Raw genomic sequence first — 24,873 nt, forward strand, 5'->3', positions numbered from 1 at the left:
GCACTGGTGCGGCCGCCCCTCGAATACTGTGTTCAGTTTTGGGCCCCTCACTACAAGAAGGATGTTGAGATGTTGGAACGTGTCCAGAGAAGGGCAACGAGGCTGGTGAAGGGTCTGGAGAACAAGTCTTATGAGGAGCGGCTGAGGGAGCTGGGGTTGTTTAGCCTGGAGAAGAGGAGGCTGAGGGGAGACCTCATCGCTCTCTACAACTACCTGAAAGGAGGTTGTAGCGAGGTGGGTGTCGGTCTCTTCTCCCAAGTAACTAGCGATAGGACAAGAGGAAATGGCCTCAAGTTGTGCCAGGGGAGGTTTAGATTGGATGTGAGGAAAAATTTCTTTACTGAAAGAGTGGTTAAACCTTGGACCAGGCTGCCCAGGGAAGTGGTTGAGTCACCATCCCTGGAGGTATTTAAAAGACGTGTAGATTCGGCACTTAGGGACATGGTTTAGTGGGCATGGTGGTGTTGGGTTGACGGTTGGACTCAATCTTAGAGGTCTTTTCCAACCTATATGATTCTATGATTCTAAGAGCTGACAAACTCTTAACTGATTTTTCTGAGGATTTATATTTGGTCACAAGCAATCAGTTGGAACGATGGGATAACACACAGAAAATATTCCAACACCCTTATTCATTAGCCGCTCTGATCTGAAGCATTAAGACATTGCAACTCCAAATACATTCTGCCATTTTCAGAATGTTTCCTCTCCCTTGCTGTCAAAAAAGGCTCAATTATTTTGGCTGAAACTTCCCCCAGAAACATCTGCTCAAAACATAAACAATTAAATTCTATTTTTAGTAAAAGACGCTGGCCAACCTTAGTTACAACAATCACTACTTCTGGTGCCTAAAATTGTTTAAAAAAAACCCCTATCAACATATAAAGTTCTAAAGTTTAGCATAATTATGGTTGGCAACCGGAACTATCGAATGAACAGCTTAAGAAAAAGAATTATTTTCTACTTATATGCATTTTTTATTTGACAGAAATACTTTGCCATTTCCTTTCCCACTCAGTTTTTCTCCTTGTCAGAAGAGGGAAACTCCTACAATACCTAAAGTTAGGAAAACACCAAACTTTAAATGCCATAAAAACAAACAAAAATATAATTTTTAAAAAAGACCATTATTAGATCATCATTTGAAAATGAAGGAGTGTAAAAATTAATTTGGCTTACTGTGGAGTAAAAGAAGGTATTTGAATTAAACACACACACACACACACACACACACACACACTGTATATACACCTCCTCACTCTAAGGTAACATTAGATTTCATTTAAAACTGAATGATATAAAAAAAATTAAGAGTTTTCAATGTGCACCCATAGCTTATTAAATAAGTCACATCATAAACCCATGTGAAAAGGAACTTGCTTAACATCTTATTTACTTCAGAATGTTAACAACCCTCTCTTTCCCCTTCCATACATTGAGAGTCTATTAATTTTGAGTATTTAATCCAGGCAAGCGCTAATTTACCTTTTCTGGAAAGCTCAGAAACTCCTTTTTTACTCTGCGTATGTCTTTAAGAGTTAAGTTAGCAATGTTGCCAAAGTCAACATATTTTACCATAACTTCTTGACAACTTGGCAGCCCTTCAAGAAAAACAACCCAAGTTATTAAAACAAAAAATGAATATCTGATACAGGTTAAAGCACCAGAATTTCAGAGCAAAATCCACATTTACACCATATAATCATAAAATATCAATTTTTCAAATGCTCTGTAACCCAATTAAAAAACTATATTCTTTAAAAGCCAGCTCTTTTGGGTTCCTGAAATGACAAGAGTCCCCTTCCATCTAATCACTTTATGAGACACTGGCACATTAAATACATGCCAAGTAGACATGTCAGCATACAGGCATGCTACACTGCCCATACAGGCAACACAGAGGCCAGCACAGGTACACCCCCCACCCCCTTCAGAATTACGATGAGGAATCATTAACCCACACTAATTACACTCAGAGGTTGGCTATAATAGACAAATCTGTAGTTCTAACTGTAATAGTAAGTGAAACATTTAAGATAATTATATTATAGAATTTCAATAATATATAGAAAATGAAGTATACTGCTTCTACTTAAAAAAAACCCAACATGTATAAAACACTCCATTAATAGCAAAAGAATAGAACATGAATTAGTGTTACTGACTTTATGAACCTACTTGTTAGTATAAGAACGCCTAGTAAAAATAATGGCTGTTTGTTACTATTCATATCCAGTGTGACTGATCTAGTACCACATCCAATTTTGCAACCTAGCATTAGAGTGAAAGAATCAATACTTCACCTATAATCTGTGCTCTGTACCAATTCCCATCCTTCTGTTTTGCAATACAAGCTTGGCCTTCAACTGGGCAGACAATTTCCAAGTTTTTCCCATATTCATGTTTATATACCTCCTGAATTTTCTTTGGAAGATCTAAAGAATCCAGGCTACCTCTCTAAAATAAGAAAAACAAAACATGCATACACACCAGATGTTCTTTTTTTTTTTAATGGTATTTTTGCTCTTTTAAGGGACATTTTTTCTAGTAGCATACTTCCTAGTCTTCCCCCACAAATTAAACAGTGGTTCTGAATACGTAAAATGAATTAAAGAGCCTAACAATTGTTGAATATTGCCCTGTTCAGTCACCACTCTAAACAGTAAAACACTACATACCCACATAGGAATTAACCATGTAACAAAACTGACAAGAAATGTTAATTTTCTGGAATTCTAAGTATTCCTGGAATTAATCTAGGACTAATCTAGGATTGTAGAAATTAATCTCATCAATTAATTCTTAGAATCCTAAACTGGTATCAAGTGACAGAAGTTAATGGAAATTGTAGCTTATTTAAGGTGAATTACAAGTAGCTCAACATTAAAATGTTTGTTCAGAGTTTTATTTAAATAGACCTTATTTCTAAACTTACCAACTGGAGATAGAAATCACTTGGACTATTAACATGGCAAACTACAACAGAGACTTCTTCTCTTTCTTGTGGAATCTTAGGTGGACAATACTGTAAGATGGTATTATTTTCTAACTGTCTGGGAAGCTGTGATCTAAACCTAAGGTAAACAAAATGAAATTTTGAATAAATTCTGTCAAAATTAACTGAGAAGGAACCCTTTTATATTCAAATGTCAAGTTTCCCATAAAAAACGTGAAACGGTCTTAGAAAAATAACTTGATTCATGTTTGTATGAATAGCTTGAACTTTCCTTCTTGCAGTTGGTACAGCCAATTCTCTCTTACGCTTCTCCCATCACAAATGTAACGTATGAAGAATGATACATGGCAGCTGGCTCCTAAAAATATTTTGTTATTTGGGATGCAGTAGCGTACATTTAAACTGTTAAAAAAATAAAGTAAAAGGCTAGAATCCACTACATTGACAAAAACATTTTCTTTTAGATTTTCTTTTCCTCACGAGAAAAAGCAATTACCTGAGGAACATAGATGCAGTAAACAATTATCTCCCACTGTTCTCACCACCATAACTAGTTATGTTCAAATACAAGCAAAGACTTTTCTCTCTGTGCAGCAAAATGAACTACAATTTCCTACGGATTTGCATGCCGTACCCCTGTACCCAAACACCAAAATGCTGATGTTGTTCTCTATCTCCTGCCTCTTCCACTGGTCCCTCCAAAGCAGCTCTCCTCTGTCCTAATGCCAGCATCAAGCTCCCCCTTATGCCCTATCGTTGTTTCTCCTATTCTTTGTGCTGTATGCATCATATCATGTGGCTGGTTCAGATGTGCTGACTAGCCTGTCACTGCCTACCATCAAATCAAACAGATACAAGGCTGATTTCTGTATGTTTTTCTGTCTGTGGTGGACACTAAGGGCGTCTCCTTTCACCCCCTTGTTATTCAAACTTGTACAGCAATTTAAATTTTGTCATTTTCTAAAACAAAGTTCATTATGGAAATAAAGCCCTGACTAGTGCAAATGAGTATGCCACAGTGCTTATTAGAGAAAGCGAAAAAAGGAAATCAACAGATACTGCTGACGATTAATACATCACACATTAATATACCAAACACTGCAAAAACAACTTGCTTGGTAAACTTCACTTTATAAGCATTATGCCGTTATCATTTATGGCATAAAAGCGTAAAGTAAAGGAAAACACATACCTTGCCAAGTCTAAAAAAACTAATGCATCCTTGAGAGACACTGGCATATTATTGCTTATTTTATTAAATGGAGGTTTTTTCAAATCCACAATGAGAACGCCATCCTCTTCTCTAAATATGGTCATTAAAACAACTTTATTATTTACCATTCCTAAAAATTTTGTCTTTGCTTCCTCTCCCCAACCTTCACTCTGTGTTAGAAAGAAAGAAAAAGTTACTGAAGATGTCAGAGCATGTTAAAACAAAAAATACAAATAGTAATTAAAAATAAAATAGAAGCAAGGGAGGGAGCACAGATGCATCTGAACAGATGAAATACTGAACACACCGTTAGACTGTCTAGTCCATAGCCAGGACAGCACTAAACAGTATTCTTCTATGATGGATTTGTAAGTGTTTCTAACTGTATAAAACTGAGTCAGATCAAAGGGCTGCAGTTTCCATCACGTTTCTTGTAAAGATTCAAGATTTCATCCCCTCTGATTGTTCTGATAGATAAACCAGAATTGTCATATGCTGTTTCATCTCATGAGTTACATTTCTGCTCTCCCAATTCATTTGACAGTTTATTCTCATCTTTTTGTGTCTTTATACAAATGCGCAACATAGTTTGGTCAATTTACACATTCCTCCTCTCCACAACATCCTTCTTGATGTTTTATCTCCCTTGAGAAAGCCTGTCTGAATTTATTTCTCTTGGATCAAGTTAATGCATTTCTCATTTGATACTGCAAATCTGTGCTTTTTAGATGTGAAAAAAATGAAAGCACATAGAAGGAAGGCATTTTATCCACTCCTATGAAAACTGTTCCAGATCTTTCCAATTTAAAGCTATTTCAGACAACATCAGACTGGTAAAAAAACCCCAAACCAACCACCAGTTATACTGTCAGAAATGCACAGCTGCATTGGACATGGTACATTCCCATGTAAATGTGGCAAAAATAACGGAAGGCTAATAAATAAGTGAATATTGAAGAAAATAACGCTGCAATATATATCCTTTTTCTAAGGGAATAAAGGGTGACAGTACTTTATTAGTTGTTCTCTGAAAGAGAACAAATAACGCTTTTCAATACACAGCAAAAAAATTTAAGTAACAAAGGACAATCCCTGAAAAGATTCTATTAAAAATTCTGAAGCCATTTCTTCTCTGTTTGGATGATTGTTGAAAGTTACTACTTGCATAAAGTTATCAGACAGCCATGAAATAAGAATATCAGTTCTGTAATTTGTTTTTAAATTTGACAAAAGAACATGTCTAGAGTAAGAGTAGTGAGATTTAAGCCTGAAATATATATTTGTAAACACAGAGGCTTTTTAAGACAGACTGCTATAAGCTCTTGTTTCCTTTCCAATGAAAGCAATGCAACCCATCTTTTTACAAGAGATGATTTAACTTCTCGAGTTTCCTTCTGTTTATACTGGAATAAGGTCATTGTAAATTATGTATTTACGTTCTTTAATATAAATCTTAGGAAGAAAAAAATCTCCTGAAATAGTATAAACAGCTTCTACTTACTGCATTTTTGGGAACAACATCCTTCAATGAACACTGTACTGCTAAAGGAGGAACAGCTGCAAGTTCTGCCTCAATATGCTGATCAGGCTTCCTTACAAACAAACAAATGTCATCTGTTTCAATAGTTTGCAGAGTAGCAGGTTCAGGCCTTTCAGCGGGAATGTATCTATTGTCAATGGGAATAAAAGCAGTACTAGCTTAAAAGAAAAACAAAAAAAACCCCATAACAACAAAAAACCCCCAAACCCAAACCAGACTTAAAATAAAGGTCATTATTGCAATAATTGGCATGTCATGTCATTGAAACAAAACTAGAAAGTGTCAATGAAATGGTTTTTTTTTGTTTGTTTGTTTTGTTTTTTAACATTGAGGACTCACATGTTCTCTTTTGCAATGTAAGTCTAAGTTAAACATTTTAACGTGTGAAGGCTTGTACACTTGTGTACTTACATACACTGCCACTTTTCCTGTGGGAAATACCTACGTACAGAACATCAGTGTCATTTGGATATCTGGTTATCTGCTTGTGTGAAGCTGATGGAGGACTTGTTTCTTAGTGGAGATCCTCTTGAGTAACAACAGCCAAGGACAACAATTGCAGACAAAAACCTGTCTCTGTAAACATACCCTGAGAAAATTAGAACTACAGAGCTCCCAAAATCAATCAGGAATACTTCCAGCAGTGCAATATCACAAACTTTGTATCTTATTGGACCACAAGTCGTCTTCTCATTTTTACTTTTTAGGGGAATTAGTTCAGTGATAGTTCCACGGCACCACATTCCAGTCTCCTTACTTTTAATAAAAGTTCTAGCACCTATACAGAAGCAAATAAAAAAAAAAGAAAGACTAAATTCAGTATTTGTAGATATTTCACACTGGAAGTATTATTACAGTTCTGTATAATGTTCCACTGTTGCCTATCTTCCACACAGGTAAGAAAAACGCTACTGCTAAAATAAAGACACAAAGACATTAAAAACCTTGTCTCGATAGCCACCAGAAGTTTTCTCCCCACATTCATTTACACAATGTCTGTAAGGCTAGGAGGTGTTTGGCTTGTATTAAGAAGTAATTTCTGGCAAACTTTCTATCTCTCTTAGTAAAGTGGTAAAACAACATTGAAGTTGAGGGCTATTACATACTTTTCATCAGTTTTCTAAACACCTTCTAGAAGTGAGTAACATTATCAACATGTGGGCTAGAAAATAATTTTAATGATTTAGCAATGTATTATTGTCTTTCATTTTTACTTCCAGAATGGTTTCTGTCTAGTTAGTGAACTTTAAAAAAAATCATCTATCCACTCAAAGGGAATGTTGCTTGCAGGAGAGAAAGCTGATTTAACGAAGTAATTAAAGAACTAGGCTAGTCATTAAAATCAGTATACTTTAAAAACTACCAGTTAACAATTACCACCTAATGCTGGAAAACATTAAGTTTACAGCCAGGTGTTTCAACTGCTGGTTACTCTAAGCACTCAGTTTGCTGAGGCTGAGAAGAACTACAGAGTCTTTTTTACTTCTACCATTTTCGTTTATATGATTTAATAGAAGTGTACGTTACTGAACAATGCGTACAATGTTTCCCAAAAAGCATTAATTGTAGATTTCAGAACATATAAGGACTGCTTTACTATGGGGGTAGGGGGACAGCAAAAAAAAAAATTATACTACGGAATACATACTGTTATACTGTTAACATAGTATTTTAAGCTAATGTAGACCTTTAGAAATTAATAATTTACCTAGTTCCAAAACATCTGAAGGCAAGAGATATGAACTCTTATTACAACAAAAGTTTTTCAATTTGTTCTCCAAAACCCCTGCTTCTTTCTTCTGTGAGTATCTCCGAATATAGAAGTGGCATGGATTTATAACATGGCTTACAAACACTAGTTCTGTCGAACCTGAGTAAGACATAAAACAGATTATCAAACACTCTCAAAGTGACTCCAATAGATATTATTAGACATGTGATTAGGTTTATGTTACATTAATCATGATAACATTACCTCAAATAGCTTTTAATCTGACAAGACCCTGCGTAAGACAGTACTTCTGACTAAGCATCCAAATCCTTTGTACTGCAGGTACTTCCCTTGATTTGGGATCCAAAATGCAGGTTTCTCAGTCTGAAGCTACTCACCAAAGGTGGTGGATGGGTCAGAAGTTTTTAGAAAACTCTCTGTTTTGTACATTTATCTGTTCACTCATAATTCAGAAAACCAAACATAGATGGAGGGAGAACAAGACAACAGTTCAAAATTCAGTATATAAATTACTGACCTAAGAAATGGGTCCCACTGTTCACAGCAAGCACTGCTATCATTATGTTAAATATCTGCCAGGTGTTGAGAAATACTGCCAATGTTGAGTTTCTGAAAGTTGCTTGGGACTTCCTGCATTGCATCTTCCAACCAAGTGGTTTTATGGTAAATCTTAAAAGATGGTATAGTCTTTACATAGCAAGAAGAGCAGACCAGGGAGTGTTTTTGCAGAGCAAAACTGCTGGTGCTAAGAATGACATCTGCACTGTAAGCACCTCCCAGACTAGTTTTAACTGGAAGGAAATCAATTCATGTGCCCCAAGTCTGCTCTTACATGTAAGCAAACACATGCTAACTAGGGATGGTCAGGAGATCTGCTTCTTAGTACATTCCCGATCCCAACTAGAATGCTAACGTATGTGTCCAACTCTCCAACAAATTCTAGTGTCTGCTCTCACTGCTTAGAGGATGGGTCACTTCTAGCAAACCGAACCATTTACCAGATAGGATAACCACTAACCAGCTTTGTGTTGAAAAGGTGTTTCCTTCTTGAAGAGTTTCTTCCTCTGGTCATCAGCATGATATTCTGTGGGAAACTCTGTTTGTTTATTGTTTTAGGAGAAAAGTTTAATGAATTAAGTTAGTTATTTAAACATATGTAGTAAAGCAGCAAACACAGAGAAGAGAAATTACATGTATTCTAAGGGTACTGCAAAGGCAAAAAGTCTCATATCTGATGTGACTGAAACAGATGCACACACAGTGACTATGTGCACATGGCCAGCCCACGCGCTAATTCCAAGATTACAAAACTATCATTAAAATTCTTAGATTCAAGATATGCAAAACTCATATAACACTGCAGTTTGAAGGAATTTTGCTCTGACAAGTTTTGTGAAGTCCACTGGGATTCTGAATACACTGTTTTAGAGTCATGTCCAAGCTCTGAAATTTACTTCATCTTGATCACAGCTATATGCTACCACAATTACTCTCACATACTACCCCTACCCTGTCCCTCATCCTCCCCAAGCATTACTAATCATAGGGATTTTCTAGGTATGTTGTGGACATAGAACACTCTGAAGTTAAGCATCTTAATTATACTGTGGGACACATCTATCTATTCCCCCCCTATGATCTAGTTGGAATTTTCATGTTCCAACTTGTTCCTAACGCCTTCAGCCCTATCCCTGAGCACCTCCTGGACACCAGCTTGGTAGGCTCTGTTGGACTCGCTCCAGTGTGACAGTGATTTTCAGTACTGCAGGGTCCAAAACTGGACACAGTACTCCAGATTCAGTCTCCTAAGAGCCTAACAGAGGGGAAGGATCACTTCCTGGACCCGTTAGCTACACCCTTACTAATACAGTCCAGGGAAAACCTGACAAGCTGAAGAACTTAATTGTTATTGCCAGTTAACATAGGACAATGCCCTGGGAGAAGATTCAGGAAGCCAAGGGAACTGCCAGAAAAGCATCCTCCAGGAGCCAAAGTCAGAAACTCTGAGGGGGACTGTAATCACTAAGACTCAAAGAGAATCATCCAGGCAGACACAGGAACTTATGAGCCCTCTTTGAGAGAACTTGTGAGAAACTTTTCACTAAGCTAAGCTGAAGGAGAACAAAAAAGAAACGATGCTAGCTCAAAGGAAGATAAAGTGAAAGACAGACATCATTAAAGAATTCATATGAGCCAAGTATAACTACAAACACACAACATAACACAAAACACAAATAACAACATGCTCAACAGTGGAACATTGAAAGCATCAGGTATTAAGAAACTTACTTTCCAGGTCATCTTCAAGTATTTCTTCTATTATGACATCAGGGCTGGATGGAGACTTGAATAGAGCAGGAGTACTCTGATGACGTATCATAAGAAGCGTTTCTTGTACTTGAGTATTTTTTACTTCTTTGTGAACACTGAGTTTGTTTGCAAGAGCCTTTATTTTACTTTCTCTCCTAAGTGCTGGAAACATATTCTCTACAGATGATTGAGAATCACAGCCTGGCATTTCTTCTTTGTCATCAAGGATGAGAGTGTGTTGTCCACTATCTTCACTGTATTTGGGAAAACATTTATTTGGAGACAAATTAATATAATCCAGTCTGTTTTCAGAAAAGCACGAGTCAAAGCAGGGGTTTTATTAAGAACATATCACTATGTTAAGAAAACACCTCATAAGAGCTCGTTGAAATAAACTGTTATGTTTTTGAATACCAAGACAACAAAAACAGTAACATGATTTCTGAAACCTAAAAAGGATTGGCACAGAAATGGCACATATTCTTGGGCACAGCTCAGTACAAGAGCTACCCCTGCTTAAATGATCGAACAGAGACCACAGGTACAAATACAAACTATTTGAAAAAAAATTTAACAATGTGACAGATAGTTCATGTTAAAAATAAAAGGCATGTCAGATGCTTTTGTACTAACAGTTACTCTTCACTATAATCTGCAGGATTTTCAAATATTACAGTATACAATAAGCCTTTTTTAACATAAGTGGTGCTAACTACAACGGCTCTAACAGCAACTCCATTCCATTTTCTCAAGTTTTTGTCAAAGACTGCAGGAAAAAATAAATAAAGGGGACTAATAAATTAAAAGCAATTGTAGTTTTTAAAATAAAAGTCAGTTTTTTTTCTGGTTCAAGTTCATCTTAAGTAATTTCTTTTGGCATTTGATGCAATCAGTATTTAGATTGTGAAGTGGAAATACTATAAATTTCAGTATTTGCTTTTGATTTGAGAGATTTATTTACACTTACATGAAGTAATTTTCATATGCTGAAATGATAAACATTTCTATTACATGTACTATGAACGTGTAGACATGGTGCTTAGGGACATGGTTTAGTGGTGCACTTGGCAGTGTTAGGTTAATGGTTGAGCTCGATGATCTTAAAGGTCTTTTCCAACCTAAACATTTCTATGATTCTATGATTGTATCATTAAATGCCAGCCAAAGCTGAAAAGCACACAGCATAAAAAGTTCTTGATAACTTAAGTGATACAGTGAAATATAGTTGGGTGAAACATGAGTAAAACTGAAATGTCAAAACTGAAACACTAACTGGATTAACTGGAATGCTAATTGAAATACCAGCATCTGAAGTTTTGCTTTGTTTCATTATACTCTTACAAACCCGTAAGCATATACAGATTTTTTTTTTATTTTTAAATGTGTTCTCCCATATTTAACCGTTAGAAGAACATGTAAGTTACTGTACCTATCCCCTTTATTAAAAAAATACTTACTGCCCTGTTGTTCCCCATTCAATCTTGCCCAAATTTTTTAACAAAGATGTAATCTCATCAGTGTTTAGGAAGAATCTCGAGAGAAGAAACATTACAGAAGGTGACATGAATACCTAAATCACTCTGACAGTTTAAGATGTACGGTATTTTTCAGCACAATATCATGGGGGGGCAAAATAAGAGATTAATTACCTGCTCCAGTTTCATTCTTCCACTCCTATTAACAACAGATTTGGTTGATCATTTGTCTTCACATTCATACTTAAAACACTCTCTTGCCTTTTGCTTTCTCTCATGCACAGAGTACTCCAACATCCACTTAACTGAATTTTCATACCTATACCCAGTTTAGTTCAATAAATTATTCTGCATGGAGAAAAAGAATTCTCCAACAGTCCTGAAGAACAAAACAATAACTGAAGTCCAAAATGTATGTTTTGTTCTGTTTATTGTTACACTAATCAACAGCTGTTTCCTTTACCAATGAAAGCTAGGAAAATCTTTTAAGTGCTTTTACAGTTAGGCTAACAGAACTGTAAATATAACTTCATTCAATCAAATCCTTAGCTTTGCTGTCCAGTTATAATGAACAATTTGTGAAAGCTGAAGCATAAGCAGTATTGAACAGGCCATCTTTTCTTCTCCCCCCTGCACCTTCAAGAACATATCTACCCTTCATTCTACAGTATTTTATGCCTACAGAATGTGCCTCAACTCCTATGCACCTCCTAGCTGCCATTTTTTCACCTTTTGTGTTACTTTGGGAGTGGCACCAGCACGTGAGGCCTTTATACTCATCCTTCATCACATCTCCTTTTTCCCCTGTTTTGTTCAAGTTCTTAAAAGGTCTTCCAATGCAAACAAATTTGATTTTGTCATGTTTCAGCTCTCTCCTAGGTTGGTAGAGTTTGCCATTGTCTGTTTAAATAGGCTTCTCTGAAATTCTTATTCACCACTGACATCTTCAAAATAGGCCCTACCTACCAAGTCACTAAGTTTACCAAAAGATTTTAAAGATTCCTTTATCCATATTCTAATCACTCAACTAACACATGACAAGAGTAGTCATAATTTTTGTCAAGCATTGGAACAGGCTGCCCAGGGAAGTGGTTGAGTCACCATCCCTGGAGGCATTCAGCTGAGAGTTGGGGTTGTTCAGCCTAGAGAAGAGAAGGCTTTGGGGAGACCTTATTGTAGCCTTTCAATACTTAAAGGGGGCTTATAAGAAAGATGGGGACAGACTTTTTAGCAGGGCATGTTGCAATAGGACAAGGGGGAATGGTTTTAAACTAAAAGAGGGTAGATTCAGACTAGATAGAAGGAAGGAATTTTTTACGCTGAGGGTGGTGAAACACTGGCACAGGTTGCCCAGAGAGGTGGTGGATGCCCCATCCCCTGAAAACATTCAAGGTCAGGTTGGACAGGGCTCTGAGCAACCTGATCTAGTTGAAGATATCTCTGCCCATGGCAGGGGGGTTGGACTAGATGACCTTTAGAGGTCCCTTCCAACCTAAACCATTCTATGATTTAAAAGATGTGCAGACATGGCACTTAGGGACATGGTTTAGTGGTGGACTTAGTAGTGTCAGTTTAACGGTTGGACTCTATGATCTTAAGTCTTTCCAACCTAAATGATTCTATGATAATTTTTCACACTTTGTATGCAAGTAATCAACTTTGAGCTTCATTCCTCTGTGCCAGTCAGAATCTGATGGCACACGACTGTATCCCCCAGAGTGGTTCCATGTCCTGAAATATAATGGGATCCCCAAGATGTTCCAAGCTAACACCATCTTTGTTCTGTCCCTCCTTCATTGTTCCTGAATGTGGCCTTTATACACTAGGATTACAGTACTCTGACCAGCCTTATGACCAAGCTGCGTAGGGTCAGCTGTACCACAACCATGACACATTTTCTTGCTCATTTCTGGTATAGCAATCATATTTGTCACTTCCAGTGAGGGCAATGTGGTATAACTGGGATTTTCCACATCAATGGAAACAGCCATCAGTGCCCCAAAATGCATTTAAGTCCTTCCTGAAGGTGAGAAACGGATTAATTAAAAAAAAAATTAAGCCATTATTTCCCCAATTTATTTCTACTTATAAGGGAAGGAGAAGAAGTTTAAAAGTAGCAGAAGTCTGTCAAGAATTTTTTAAATGCATATGTATTTGTTTACATAGCAGCAAATTTTATGTGCTTTCTCCCTGATGCCTTAGATGAAGGCTAACTGCGCGTTGTTAGTGATGAATTTATATACATCTGAATTAGTAGTTTTTCAGTAAAATGCAAGTGAAGCAGCTTGATTTCTGCTGTTTAACTGTTAATGAACAGTTTTTGTAATTAAGATAACCAGTCCATCCATTTACCTCCCAATATACCTCCTGCTCCAGTCATTTACCTTGGAGATACTTTTTCCTTCAAACAATTCACTCTTGAGAGCTCAGCCTCAACTGGCAACTTTAAATTATAAATAACCTGAAATTAAAAAGTACAGTCTTAGCTTCTACTATACAAAAAGCAGATTACACAGGCACTTATTATCTACAACATGACAAAGCCAGAGTATGACATCTTTAATTTTACAGAAAAAAAAACCCAAGAGTTTACCCATTAACTGCCAATAGCCAATTCTCAATTATGTCTTCTTACATTGCTAAGACCTAATGGTTGGGGATTTTGTATTGTTAGCATGTTAATAGAAGCAGGAGTCAGATTTTCCTTTTGTATGAACAGCTACTCAGCAGGTAGGCCAGCTCCCAAAGTAAGAAGTAGCTCCTACTTGCCAGCTCCCAAAAGTCACACTGGGCAAGATGGAGGCAAATGACAGAAAAAAAGGAGGGATCAGACTTCTTTTCTGGGTCAGATGAGAAAGACTTAAGTTTCTTCATATGGAAAGTGACAACTGGATGCAGAGAACATGACAGTCTTAAAAAAAATAAAAAATAAATCACACTACTCCAAAGAATGACAAGACCAGTTATTCATTATTTTTCTCAACACAAGGACTACAAAGGCTCCAAATGAAATAACTGGGTAGCGCATTTAGAAAGAACAGAGTGAGCTATTTTATAAACACCTCATTTTAAATACTAAAATGTGGAACTCACTGCCACTGCATATGAATACATACATATAACGTACACAGGTACACCCACATACACACTGCCGCAAGCATTATGAAGACATTCAAGGAAGTGTTACACAAGCTTATGACACAATGAGGTAATGTTTATTCAATGTAATGACCCTGATGTATCCTACTGATTATAACATCCTTAACCTTCAACCTCCTATACTCACTAAGTGCCCAGGTTCTTAGATTCTTCCAAGCATCTTTTCCCATCTGTTGTCAGAGACAGGAGACTTCACAGGATGGACCTTTGGTCTGATACAGCATGGCAGGCAGCATGGGTTTCTATGAGCAGCAGATATGATAGGGAGGAAGAATGGAAGTAAAGGCCTGGGACCAAGAGGATCAGGAGAGCGTGGCTATTAATGCTGGAGTAGTTCAGTGAGAAGTTTGGAGAACTCTGGAATGGGAAAGGCTTGAGAGGCTTCCAAAGTGCTGAAAACACTGCACTTTCACTGATCAGTACTGTGTCACAGTTTTCCTGTCCTCCCCCTCCATTTGCTGTTTCAGATGGCAAGCTCTTCAAAGCAAGTACCATCTTTTTTGTTTCACGTCAGTCACCAGACGCTAATTTGTGACCAAGACCAAATATAAACTGGGGGTGTGTGTAGAGGTGGGGTAAGAATGCATTACTGCAAACATCTCAATACTGAAATCAGCAAACTGAAAGACAGATCACAGAAACTTTCAATCCAAATCTGCACGTATGCATTAAAAATAAATTATTTCACAGTGCAAGAATGTAACTACCTGAGCAAGATCACAACAGGTTCTTACAGAAGGTGTAATTTTTAATTCCTTTGCAATCCTAATGGCACCAATCAAGCACTTTTTCTTCTCTTCAATGACTTCCTTAGCTTTTGCTATACCAGCACTGTAGTTGTTGATGCTCTTCACCAATTCTGCACACAACCTCCTCTTCCTGTATTAAAAACATTACTTTTCAGAATTTAATAAGCACTCAGATGTACAGATTCAAACTTCAACGCTAACACACAATTGCCAGTTATGCCACAATACAAAGTGGATACATCTCACACAGAAGTATCATTTTCCCCCCAACAGTGAAAAGTGGAAAGCATGGAAGACTCACTTAATAGGAGGAAGAACCACAAAAGTTAAGAGCTCACACTGAAAAACCACTTCGTTTGGAGAAACTTTTTTTTTATTAAATGTTTAAAGCACTCTTCCATTCAAGCCTCCTGATATTTCCATACACATCCAACCGAAAACTAAACAGTTGGATTTTGCAATTCAGTCTATTAAGGTATCAGGTCCCCCTCTCACAGGCTCTTCTAGAATCCTAAGCTTTAATACACCCCCCACCCCAATCTGAAGATAAAAATATTTTTGAAAATGAAGAAATAAAGCGTCCTTGGGCTTCTATCAGGTTGAAAATTTGCAGCAAGTCAATTATTTTAAAAGTTATTCTTGCTGTTAAACTGATCATCCACTAATGGCAATATCAAGAAACTGCCATAATTGAGCTATTTCAGAAAACTAACATCACTGAAGAGTATTCTAAGTTTTTTCTTTTTTTAAAGAGCAGAAGCTGCATATGCTAGTGTTTTCCAACCATGCAAATGAGCTCCAAGATGCCACTATGAAAGGGCAAAATATTGCACAAAATTAAAGATGGGTATTATGAAATACTGCTACGAGGAAGACTGAAATTTTATTCTTTATCTGAACTAGAATTCTTTTATCTGAATTAGAAACAGCTTCTTGATAAAACAACTCACTCCCACTATCCTACAAACCAGATTACTACCTTGACAGGAGAGAAGTAATAAGTTCATCAAACGTTCTGTCTGCAGTTTCTGCAACTTTGTCTCCTTCCTGCTTCACTTTCAAGTCCAAGTATTTCAGCATCTATTTCATTCAGTATTGAATAAACATGAATTTAGTATTTCATTATTCATTATTATTATTTCATTATTCTCACATTACTTCTTTTTTTTAAATTCAGAACAGAAGCAATGAACAGTAAGACAGCGATCAATACTCCAGCAGAAAGAGTGACACTAAACCACACTGTGGTTGGTTAAAAAAAAAAACAAAAAAAAAAGGCAAATCTGAAGATGACTACATAACATAATAGAGGAAAAATTATAGCTCAGTAATCCCTTTGTATCCTCTAACTTCTAGTCAGCCCGCACTGTCTGGATCCTCATGTCAACTGAAGTCTTTAGCTCTGAGGCAAGAAACACATAGATCTTGGGCTGACTGCCTCACTTTCCTTACTTGACATTCTAATGTAGCACCATACACAGATGAATAGCACATTAAGATCTCTACTGTCTTTTTTAAACTCATTGTGAGCAAAAAGGGGGGGGAGGGGGGAAAGATTCTTCCTCTGGCTAAGCAACAGTTTTGTCAGTATAGTTACATTTAATGAAAAGACTATGGAAAAAAAAATCTCAGTAATGCAACACGGCTTTGGCAATTCTCAATCTTTGTCGAAAAGCTGTTGGAAGACCACAGTTGTATGCATGAGTTGAGTTACTGTATTAGAGCTGCTGAAATGGTAGGTTTTTACATGATGCTATTAGTACATGAATTAGGTATTTAACATAACTTTGCTTAACTGACAGATCGGCCACTGCAACAAAACAAGTTAGAAAGGGAATGGAAACAGGTTTTAAGGACACTTCATGCCACACTTACTAGAATGAATTTGCTGTAAGCTTTTGGATCATTAAACACTTCTATGCCTGGGTATCTTAGAATACATGTAAAATGTAAATAAATGTCAAAGACAGAACTGCAAGCTTTTCCACAGCACATTTTATAAGAGTTAAAGTTTAAATAAAATAATTATCATTGATGAAGTTCATAGGTTACTCAGTAAAACCTATTAACAGCATTATCCAGTATTTTAGGATTCTTCCTGTATTTTATACTGTGCATAAAAATGTATTACTTGATGTACATGTTTTGCACATTGTTTCTGTTAAAATTATTACTTCTGTTGCCCATATAATTTCTTTTCTACCTTTAAATCCAGAAAGAGGCATCTGAAAACTAGGAAGTTAGCATAGCTGCTAGAGCAAAAACAAATGCTAATATTACCCTGATCCAAGGAATCACAAGCTTAGTACTTAAAGACTGGCTTATATATGGTTCTGCCAAATACATGGATTGACATAGTAATTTTAAATTATGCATAGGCTCATGTACTCCTTTACAGACTACTCCTGTATTCTGTACTCATGTACTCCTTTACAGACTACTCCTGTATTCTGTAAACTCCAGACTATAGCCTGGAGTTTAAAGCTATAGATTCACAGAAATAGCACAAATAGTTGAAGGACAGAAGAGATGTCAAAATGAAGGGAGTAAAAGCATGTTTAAATAGCATGTTAATGCGTGACTACTCATAACAAAAAGCTTCAATCAAGGATAGGGTTTAATATTTCATGATTTATTTAACTTATTTTCACCCACCTCGTCTGCATCATGTAAGTGGCTGAGGTTACAAATCGCTACGCACAAAGCTTCATCAATATCTTCCATAGTTTTGCTGTCCTGGGGGAAGATTTGCCAATGAATATAAAGTTGCTTGTATGACTGGAAGACAAGATGGGCTATACTCATTTGCCATTTTGACAGAGGCACTTGATGTGGGTGACTGATGATCTGTGCAAGGCTCTGAGCAGCTCTATAGCTGCAAACAGGTCCAAAATACTTAGCTCACCTAAATTACACTGAGAACATTGTAGTATTTCTGAAACATGGATTCTAAATTTTTTTTGTTTGTTAAATACATGCAATTTATCTGCACAGACACATACACGCACACTAAAAAGGAAAAGTTAGTACAAGAAGGAAAATCAAAATAAAGTTACTAATACAGAGGAAAGAAAACACGCAAGATTGAAGAATGCGAATACTGCAGCCTAGAAAAAAGGAAAATATTTAGGAATATCATTTGGGGAAAACCAACAAAAAAGAAAAAATGTAAGAAGCTCCCAGTGTTATGCTGATGCAAGAAAAGCCAATAAAATACTGGCATATGAATTGACACAGAGGCAAATGTACATACAGAAATGTCTTATTTTCTCACTGGCATTACCAAAGCTAGAGTTAGAAGTACTGGTTAGAGTGCTGGTATTTTGATAAAAACAAAATGAGAACATCATAAGCTGGGGATGCCCCGAGAAGTCAGGGATGGTGCTGTCTAAGTCTGTCACTATGAGGCCACCAGTTCACCTTGCCAAAAGGCAACTTAACTAACATACAAACATCTCCAATTTCTAAAGCTTTCCTCGCTAGTGTTAAGGAGAACAAACACAAACTAGAGAGAAACTAAAGCTTACAAAAACCTGAAATAGTTCTGCCTCTGACCAGACACTGGTGTAAGTGAGAGGAAGTGCTGCCAGAGACCTGTTAGTCACACACATCATTATGGAGTTTATTAAAGATGTTTGTTGTCACCTTCATCTCTAGAACTTTCCAATTCATGTATCTGAACATCTCAGACTGATTATGTCTCCTTCCTAGGAGCAGAAAAAGGAAAGAAAACCCTCTTCCTATTATGACTTGGATGTTAACTGTGTTAGGAATAGTTCCCTATGACAACTATTCCCACTCTGTTTTGAGCAGATGCAAGGAGACATAGTAGGTAAAAATGTCATGGAATTACATTGCTCCCTCTGTACTTCGTGGTTCTCATTATGATCAATGATGCAGTAATAAAAATCCTTCCAAAACTCAAAAGACATGGATATACTCATTCAGTGATTTAAGAAACGATACTGCCAAAGATCTAGTAATCCCCAGCCACAAAATAAAAGACTCTGAAAAAAAACTTAAGAAACAGAAGTAGCAGCTGGACTAGGATCTCAATAAATGTGGGTTTTCACAGGAGGTCATTCTCAACAACTTTCTCCAAAAAAAGAAAATATTCTCTCAACATTTGACTGCCATCAAAATATTACTTATGACCTCAAACTCAAGATACTTTGAAGATAACCTCAGGCTGTTTCCTTTAATATTTTGTCAACAGTAATATACTGAAGTTTAAGATAACATGACATGGCTTTATTTCAAATAGGCTTTTCAAAAAAATGTTAAAACCACCAACAAACATTTTCAAACTTTAACGGCCACTACAACAAAACTACCTAAGAAACCAAGACAGACATTTGCAAGTCACGATTCTTTCAAAGTAACTGTACAGGACAATCTCCATAGAAGAAAACAGGACTGGCACAGGATGTATCATTCATTTCCATTTTATTCTGTTGTTTTAAAATATCCACATTAGTTCACCTGATCTAAAACTTCACAAACCTCATTCAGAAAGATCAGACTAGAAAACTTAATGGGGTGTTTCAAGAGAGATCCATTTGTCTAACAACCTTGTTGCCCTGAATGAACTACTTTAAAGATGTGTTGCATGAACCTTGCAGTTGTCTCAAATTTAGAAAGAAATAGAAAAGCCCCAAACCCAAACATTGTGAAGCCTCAGGTGTTTTTTAGAAAGTTGAATTCAAAATACATAGTTTCACAGCCAGCTGAATACAACAGCCCTCCTCAGCTATGATTTGGTTGGGTTTGAGCTGCGTTCATGTTGTCAAGTTATTTTATTAACACTGTAGATGCACATCAATTCTATGATAAGATGGCATAACAGCACATAACTATTAAGGCTGCAAGTTTTTGTGTTTTAAGAAGTGCAGTATTAACTATGCATATACAAAAATAACGAGTGAGAATATAAGGAAATTCCATATTAACACACCATGTCTGCTGACGGAGCTAGAGCTGGTTTATCCCTCAGCCCACCATTTGAAGAAACTGGGTGCTGAGCATTTTTCTCTTCAGTACTGTGTCTAAAGGGCCTGGAAAACAAAACTTTTAAGGAAAAAACCTACACATTTTAAATAAAATATCAAACTTCCCACAAATACTTCAGACACAGTTTTTCAAAATGTCATTAAATACATACACACACCTATTTTTAAAACAGTAGACTTCACACTGTGATATACTACAGATATCTCATTTTTCAGAAAGTTTCCTTTCTACTAGCATCATCTTAAAATTAATCTTCAGTAACTATTTTTCATCTGACAATTTTGGCAAGGCTGAACAAAACCTTAGTAGGTGGTAGTGATTTTTATCCTTAATGAGAGTAAAGTGCATGACTATTAACATTCCAGGTTTCATTTTTCATTTGTTGCCCAAGTATTTTCCTTTAGATATCCCATCAGATGTTGATTAGGCTGATTAAAATCTTTAGAATACATGACAGATTATACTAAAACCATCTACTGACAACCTGTTAAGAAGACTCTTAAATTCTGCTGTATGGTCACCCATGCCTGCTCTTCTGCAAAGTACACATGATCTAAATAGCTGTCAAGACTCTCACAAAAGCAGTCTGCATAAACTAGCCTAATTACAGGAAGACATTACACTCTGTTGTTCTTCATGTGCTGTTTGTTGTTTCTGATGGGACTGTGGGAGGACTTGGAGAACACTGCTGCAGAGACTGACAGCCATGAAATCTTGAGTTTCTATTTTACCTTGGGCAGTGTTAGCGATGCACTTTACATGGACCAATCTCAGAAGACAAATTTTCTATACCTCCCTTACAGAACAGGTACGTATAGAACAGATTCCTTACGTAACACATCTGTAAGAATTATCTGGCCCAATTCTCATTTGTGATGAGCATATAATGCCATAGCAATAGCAGTGGGGGGAAAGACATCCACTTTAAGACTTCCTTCAAGTTCACATAGGCTAGACAAATAAGCAAGTTAATGTAATTTACATATGACAGTACCACAGAACGTTGCTGGCATCGAATCCTTATAGCTGTGACTGGTTATCTAAGCAGAAGGTGCAATGGGAGCAGCAGGGCGATGGGGGGAAGGAGGCGTTTCAATTATAGTCCTTCCTACCACAGCCTGGCATTTCAGGAGTTCTCTACTCTCCCTCTGAACCCTTATCAGGGAGTTACCACAGTGTTTAAAACTTTCAGTTCCAAACATTTTCAAGCCAAACAATCTGTTTCTTGTTGCCTTTCAATAACGTGTCATTTGTACTCAAGTGTCAAGCAAGTTGTGTTCCCACAGTACTAGATGCCCATACTGAGAACACATTAGTGAAGTTTAAAGAACACATTAAAAAAAAAAAAAAAAAAAAAAGAGTCAGCCTACATTTAATGGCTGGAAACGCTTGCTCAGCCAAGTTCTCCCCCAGTCTGGCATTTAGATGTGTTTAGACACATAAAAAACAGTTGAGTTCATAAAGGCTTACCTTGCTAGCCTTTGTGAGTTGCCACTGCACAGCCCAAGTTTAAAATCAGTTTTGGTCTAAATTCAGAGGGAAGAAGTAAAGCAAGTTCAAATACAGGGCTAAATCCAAGTCCCAGTAAAAAAAAAGTTCTGTAAGCCTGTTTTCATCTTCAGTACCCCCCCCCCCTCATTTCAATGAGATCAAGCTTCAAAGCAAGTGCTGTTGAATTGAGCAACAAAGAAGTATAAGAAAACACCTTCCAAGCCAAAGCTCTGTAGCCATCAGTGTATCTTTGTGGTAAATGAAGTGTGTTTCTAGTAAAAGGAATACTGATTTTCTGTTTGCTCTTACTATTTTTCCCACTATTATGCAAAACTTCTAATATACTGCATTAGTGAACCTAATTACAAGTTATTTTTTCAATAAAGTTTAATGACGGGGCTTAATTCCAGAGACTTATTTGTGTTTTGCAATAAAGGCTAAATCTGAATTTCATAACAGAAAAAACAGAATGGCCACACCCTATCTTTTGCATAAATTAGAAATTAAAAAAAGCACTTAATGTTTGTCCAAAATAGATTTCTGTGAAACAAATTGCATTAGCATGTCATAATACAGAAAAGATTCACAAGCAGAGCAATTTTTTTTTTTTAAACGCAGAAACAGAAATATATTCTTAAGTTATGCACTACCATGCAATGTGAAGTGTTTTTTTTTTTTTTTAAAATATTTTAAGTCCTTTTATTTGGGAGCTGACAGGGAAAGTTTTGTTTTTTTAAAAAAACGTTCATATGCACCACTTGCTTTCTTTACATTATGTGCAGACGAGAGGGTGGAACAGAGCTGGCCACATGGGGCACTAATGAGAACCGTGAATTAAACCGTCCTAAAACCAGACTTTGGACACCAGATGCGCGCTACATTGCTAGCATTTCTCGTTACGCAATGTAGCTAAGACCTGCTGCGCAGCAGTTGGTTATAAAGTGCAGGCCCTTACCTCAGAGAGGATCTGACCTTGCTTTAATCGCTTTCAACGAAAATGCAAAAGATCCTGTAATATCACTATTTCAGATCACCATAGTGACTACTGAACAGAAAGCTTTAGATCAACTTACTTCTGTAGAAGAGAAACCAAAAAAATCAGTGTCTTCATCCTTCACATCATCATGCAACGCTGTAAAAACAAGCATAGAAAACTGCATAGGAAACTGCAAATGTTGTTAACTGGAGGGCATCTTAATGAAACAGAGGAATACATGATCACTGGAGTAGTCTTCTACATAGTATTCATCAAGTCAACAGGAATTTGGACATTGACTTCTGTAGTGACAGAATTTGAAAACTAGGAATAGAAGTCCAGATAAATAGATACAGAAGTTACGTGGGAATTAGGAAAACTTACTTGCATTTAATGATTAGCGTATTATCTGCATGATTAGCTATATTAGGTTGCTGTACATTCAGGACAGGATAAATACATGAAAGGGAAGGCAAAAAGACAAAAGAAAACACACATGCAAAATGTGTACCTATAGGACAGGAAAAAATATGTTTCATAAAGCATCCATAAATACTATGTACTCAACACAATTTTGCAACTCTTGGAAAAAAGATAGTCAAGCAGAAAATCCCAGAAAAGTGAGGTTTCTTTTAAAACAAACTTTTCAGTAGTTTCGTCAAGAAAAACAGCAGGAGGAGAAAAGAAAGGTATTGGTCGTTCTTGCCGAGTACTGGAAATGTAGTAAACAAACAATGCGTTAATCAAATCTGGCAGCCCATCTGTTGTCTTTAACAGACCATGTAAAATATAAATTAACAGTGAATACTGCACACCACAAAACTGCTGGAAATAAAAGCCAAGTTTCAAAAGCCTTACCTTTCATACTCATAGCTTTTGACATATGACACAAGTCACTGTTTCTCCAATTTGGTTCTATAAAGTCCTCTTCTAGTATCTTAAGACATTGCCTTCAGAAGTAAAAGTAAAGGTTTGAGATCATTAGGGATATCAACCAAACACGAATACTGACTTGCAGCTCTCTCAGAACTAAGCTTGCCCATTTTTTACCAAATGACGTTATGCAGAAGGTGGTACAGGTAATGAAACACACACCACCACACACACAAAAATTTCGTTACCCCCTTTTAACTGAAGGAGAAGCAATTTACCTCTATGATACTGAATTCATCATTCGTAAAGGTGGCACTAGAGCTTTTAGGTATGGAGAACCAGCATTTAAGGTAACTAGAACCAGCATTAATAGATGGTTATATAATCAATTTTAATCACATTCATTCTGTAGTTATTTAACTAAAAAAATATTGAATAGATCAACAGTCATTTATTTACTTCTAAAATACACATACAGATCAATACGAGATATTGGTAGCCTAATAACTCAGTATTTGACAACATCCTATGATGCATTTAAAATGTCTTTTTCCCTGAACCTACTCCAAATGCTAAAACTTTCCACAAACTGCATGTTTTACGCACATACGTAAGAATGGACTCACAACACTGTAGCATACAAACGTTATTTTCTACATTTCCTCAATATTATTGCCTGATAGTTATATTTTCAGAACTTAAAAATTATAAAGCCACTAGAGTAATCTCACAATTCACATACCTTATAGCTTTCATTTTCCTTCTATTAAGCTCATTACTGTCATCCACCAAGGAGAACTCTTTCTTTCTACTCATGATGGTGTCTGACTTCAAAAGGTGACAAATTCTCTACAACATACACATTCCATCACTTGAGCAAACACTGCAGGTTACTTACATCACTTGGCACAGAGTAAAATGAAGACATAAAAGTCATAGGAAACATGCATCTATTTTTTCCTTAAAAAGCGAATCCTTTAAATGCAGCAAAACACTAGCCTGTTTTGCACTATCCAGCTCCTCCACTAGAAACGCTACTCCACCCCTAACCTTACCAGTACCAGACTGCAGGAGACACCACTACTGGTCTTCAAACCTCCTTCCTTATCGTGTATCAGTACGATTATTTCTCTCTTCTGCAGTATCTCAATACTGTAAGTTCACGCCCTGTTAGCGATGCACCATGTATACTGACCCCGACTCCTTCCCTTAAGGCCTGCTATCTGGCTTTTTATTTTTTTGCTACTCTATGGGAGAGGTGCTCTTTCCCCCCAGCCGGCGCCCAGAGCACCACTGCCGCTGCAAGTGCCACGAGGCCGCCGGTGAAGAGGCTGAAGCAGCGACATACCGAGACCGCCGGGGACGGGACGCGACTCCCCTCGTCACGAA

At 36.8% G+C, this 24,873-nt stretch overlaps 1 protein-coding gene across 1 annotated transcript in view; it reads right to left on the minus strand.

Annotated features, from left to right (window-relative positions):
* RNF17 (ring finger protein 17) overlaps positions 1–24,300 on the minus strand; it is a 55,135-nt gene extending 30,835 nt beyond the window's left edge. Inside the window, exons 1-19 of the mRNA XM_009335274.1 lie at positions 24,227–24,300; positions 23,470–23,561; positions 22,709–22,767; positions 21,615–21,670; positions 20,089–20,188; positions 17,790–17,870; positions 16,114–16,214; positions 15,093–15,264; positions 13,611–13,687; positions 11,209–11,283; positions 9,731–10,005; positions 8,460–8,537; positions 7,418–7,579; positions 6,298–6,487; positions 5,671–5,836; positions 4,149–4,339; positions 2,936–3,074; positions 2,304–2,457; positions 1,486–1,601 (exon numbers count right to left, since the gene is read on the minus strand). Coding sequence (XP_009333549.1) covers positions 1,486–1,601; positions 2,304–2,457; positions 2,936–3,074; positions 4,149–4,339; positions 5,671–5,836; positions 6,298–6,487; positions 7,418–7,579; positions 8,460–8,537; positions 9,731–10,005; positions 11,209–11,283; positions 13,611–13,687; positions 15,093–15,264; positions 16,114–16,214; positions 17,790–17,870; positions 20,089–20,188; positions 21,615–21,670; positions 22,709–22,767; positions 23,470–23,561; positions 24,227–24,300 — 2,358 coding nt within the window. The remainder of the gene's footprint in view (positions 1–1,485; positions 1,602–2,303; positions 2,458–2,935; positions 3,075–4,148; positions 4,340–5,670; positions 5,837–6,297; positions 6,488–7,417; positions 7,580–8,459; positions 8,538–9,730; positions 10,006–11,208; positions 11,284–13,610; positions 13,688–15,092; positions 15,265–16,113; positions 16,215–17,789; positions 17,871–20,088; positions 20,189–21,614; positions 21,671–22,708; positions 22,768–23,469; positions 23,562–24,226) is intronic.
* Between the last annotated feature and the right edge of the window lie 573 nt (positions 24,301–24,873).

The sequence above is a fragment of the Pygoscelis adeliae genome, unplaced genomic scaffold (genome assembly GCF_000699105.1).
Source record: "Pygoscelis adeliae isolate BGI_AS28 unplaced genomic scaffold, ASM69910v1 Scaffold142, whole genome shotgun sequence".
Lineage (NCBI taxonomy): Eukaryota > Metazoa > Chordata > Aves > Sphenisciformes > Spheniscidae > Pygoscelis > Pygoscelis adeliae.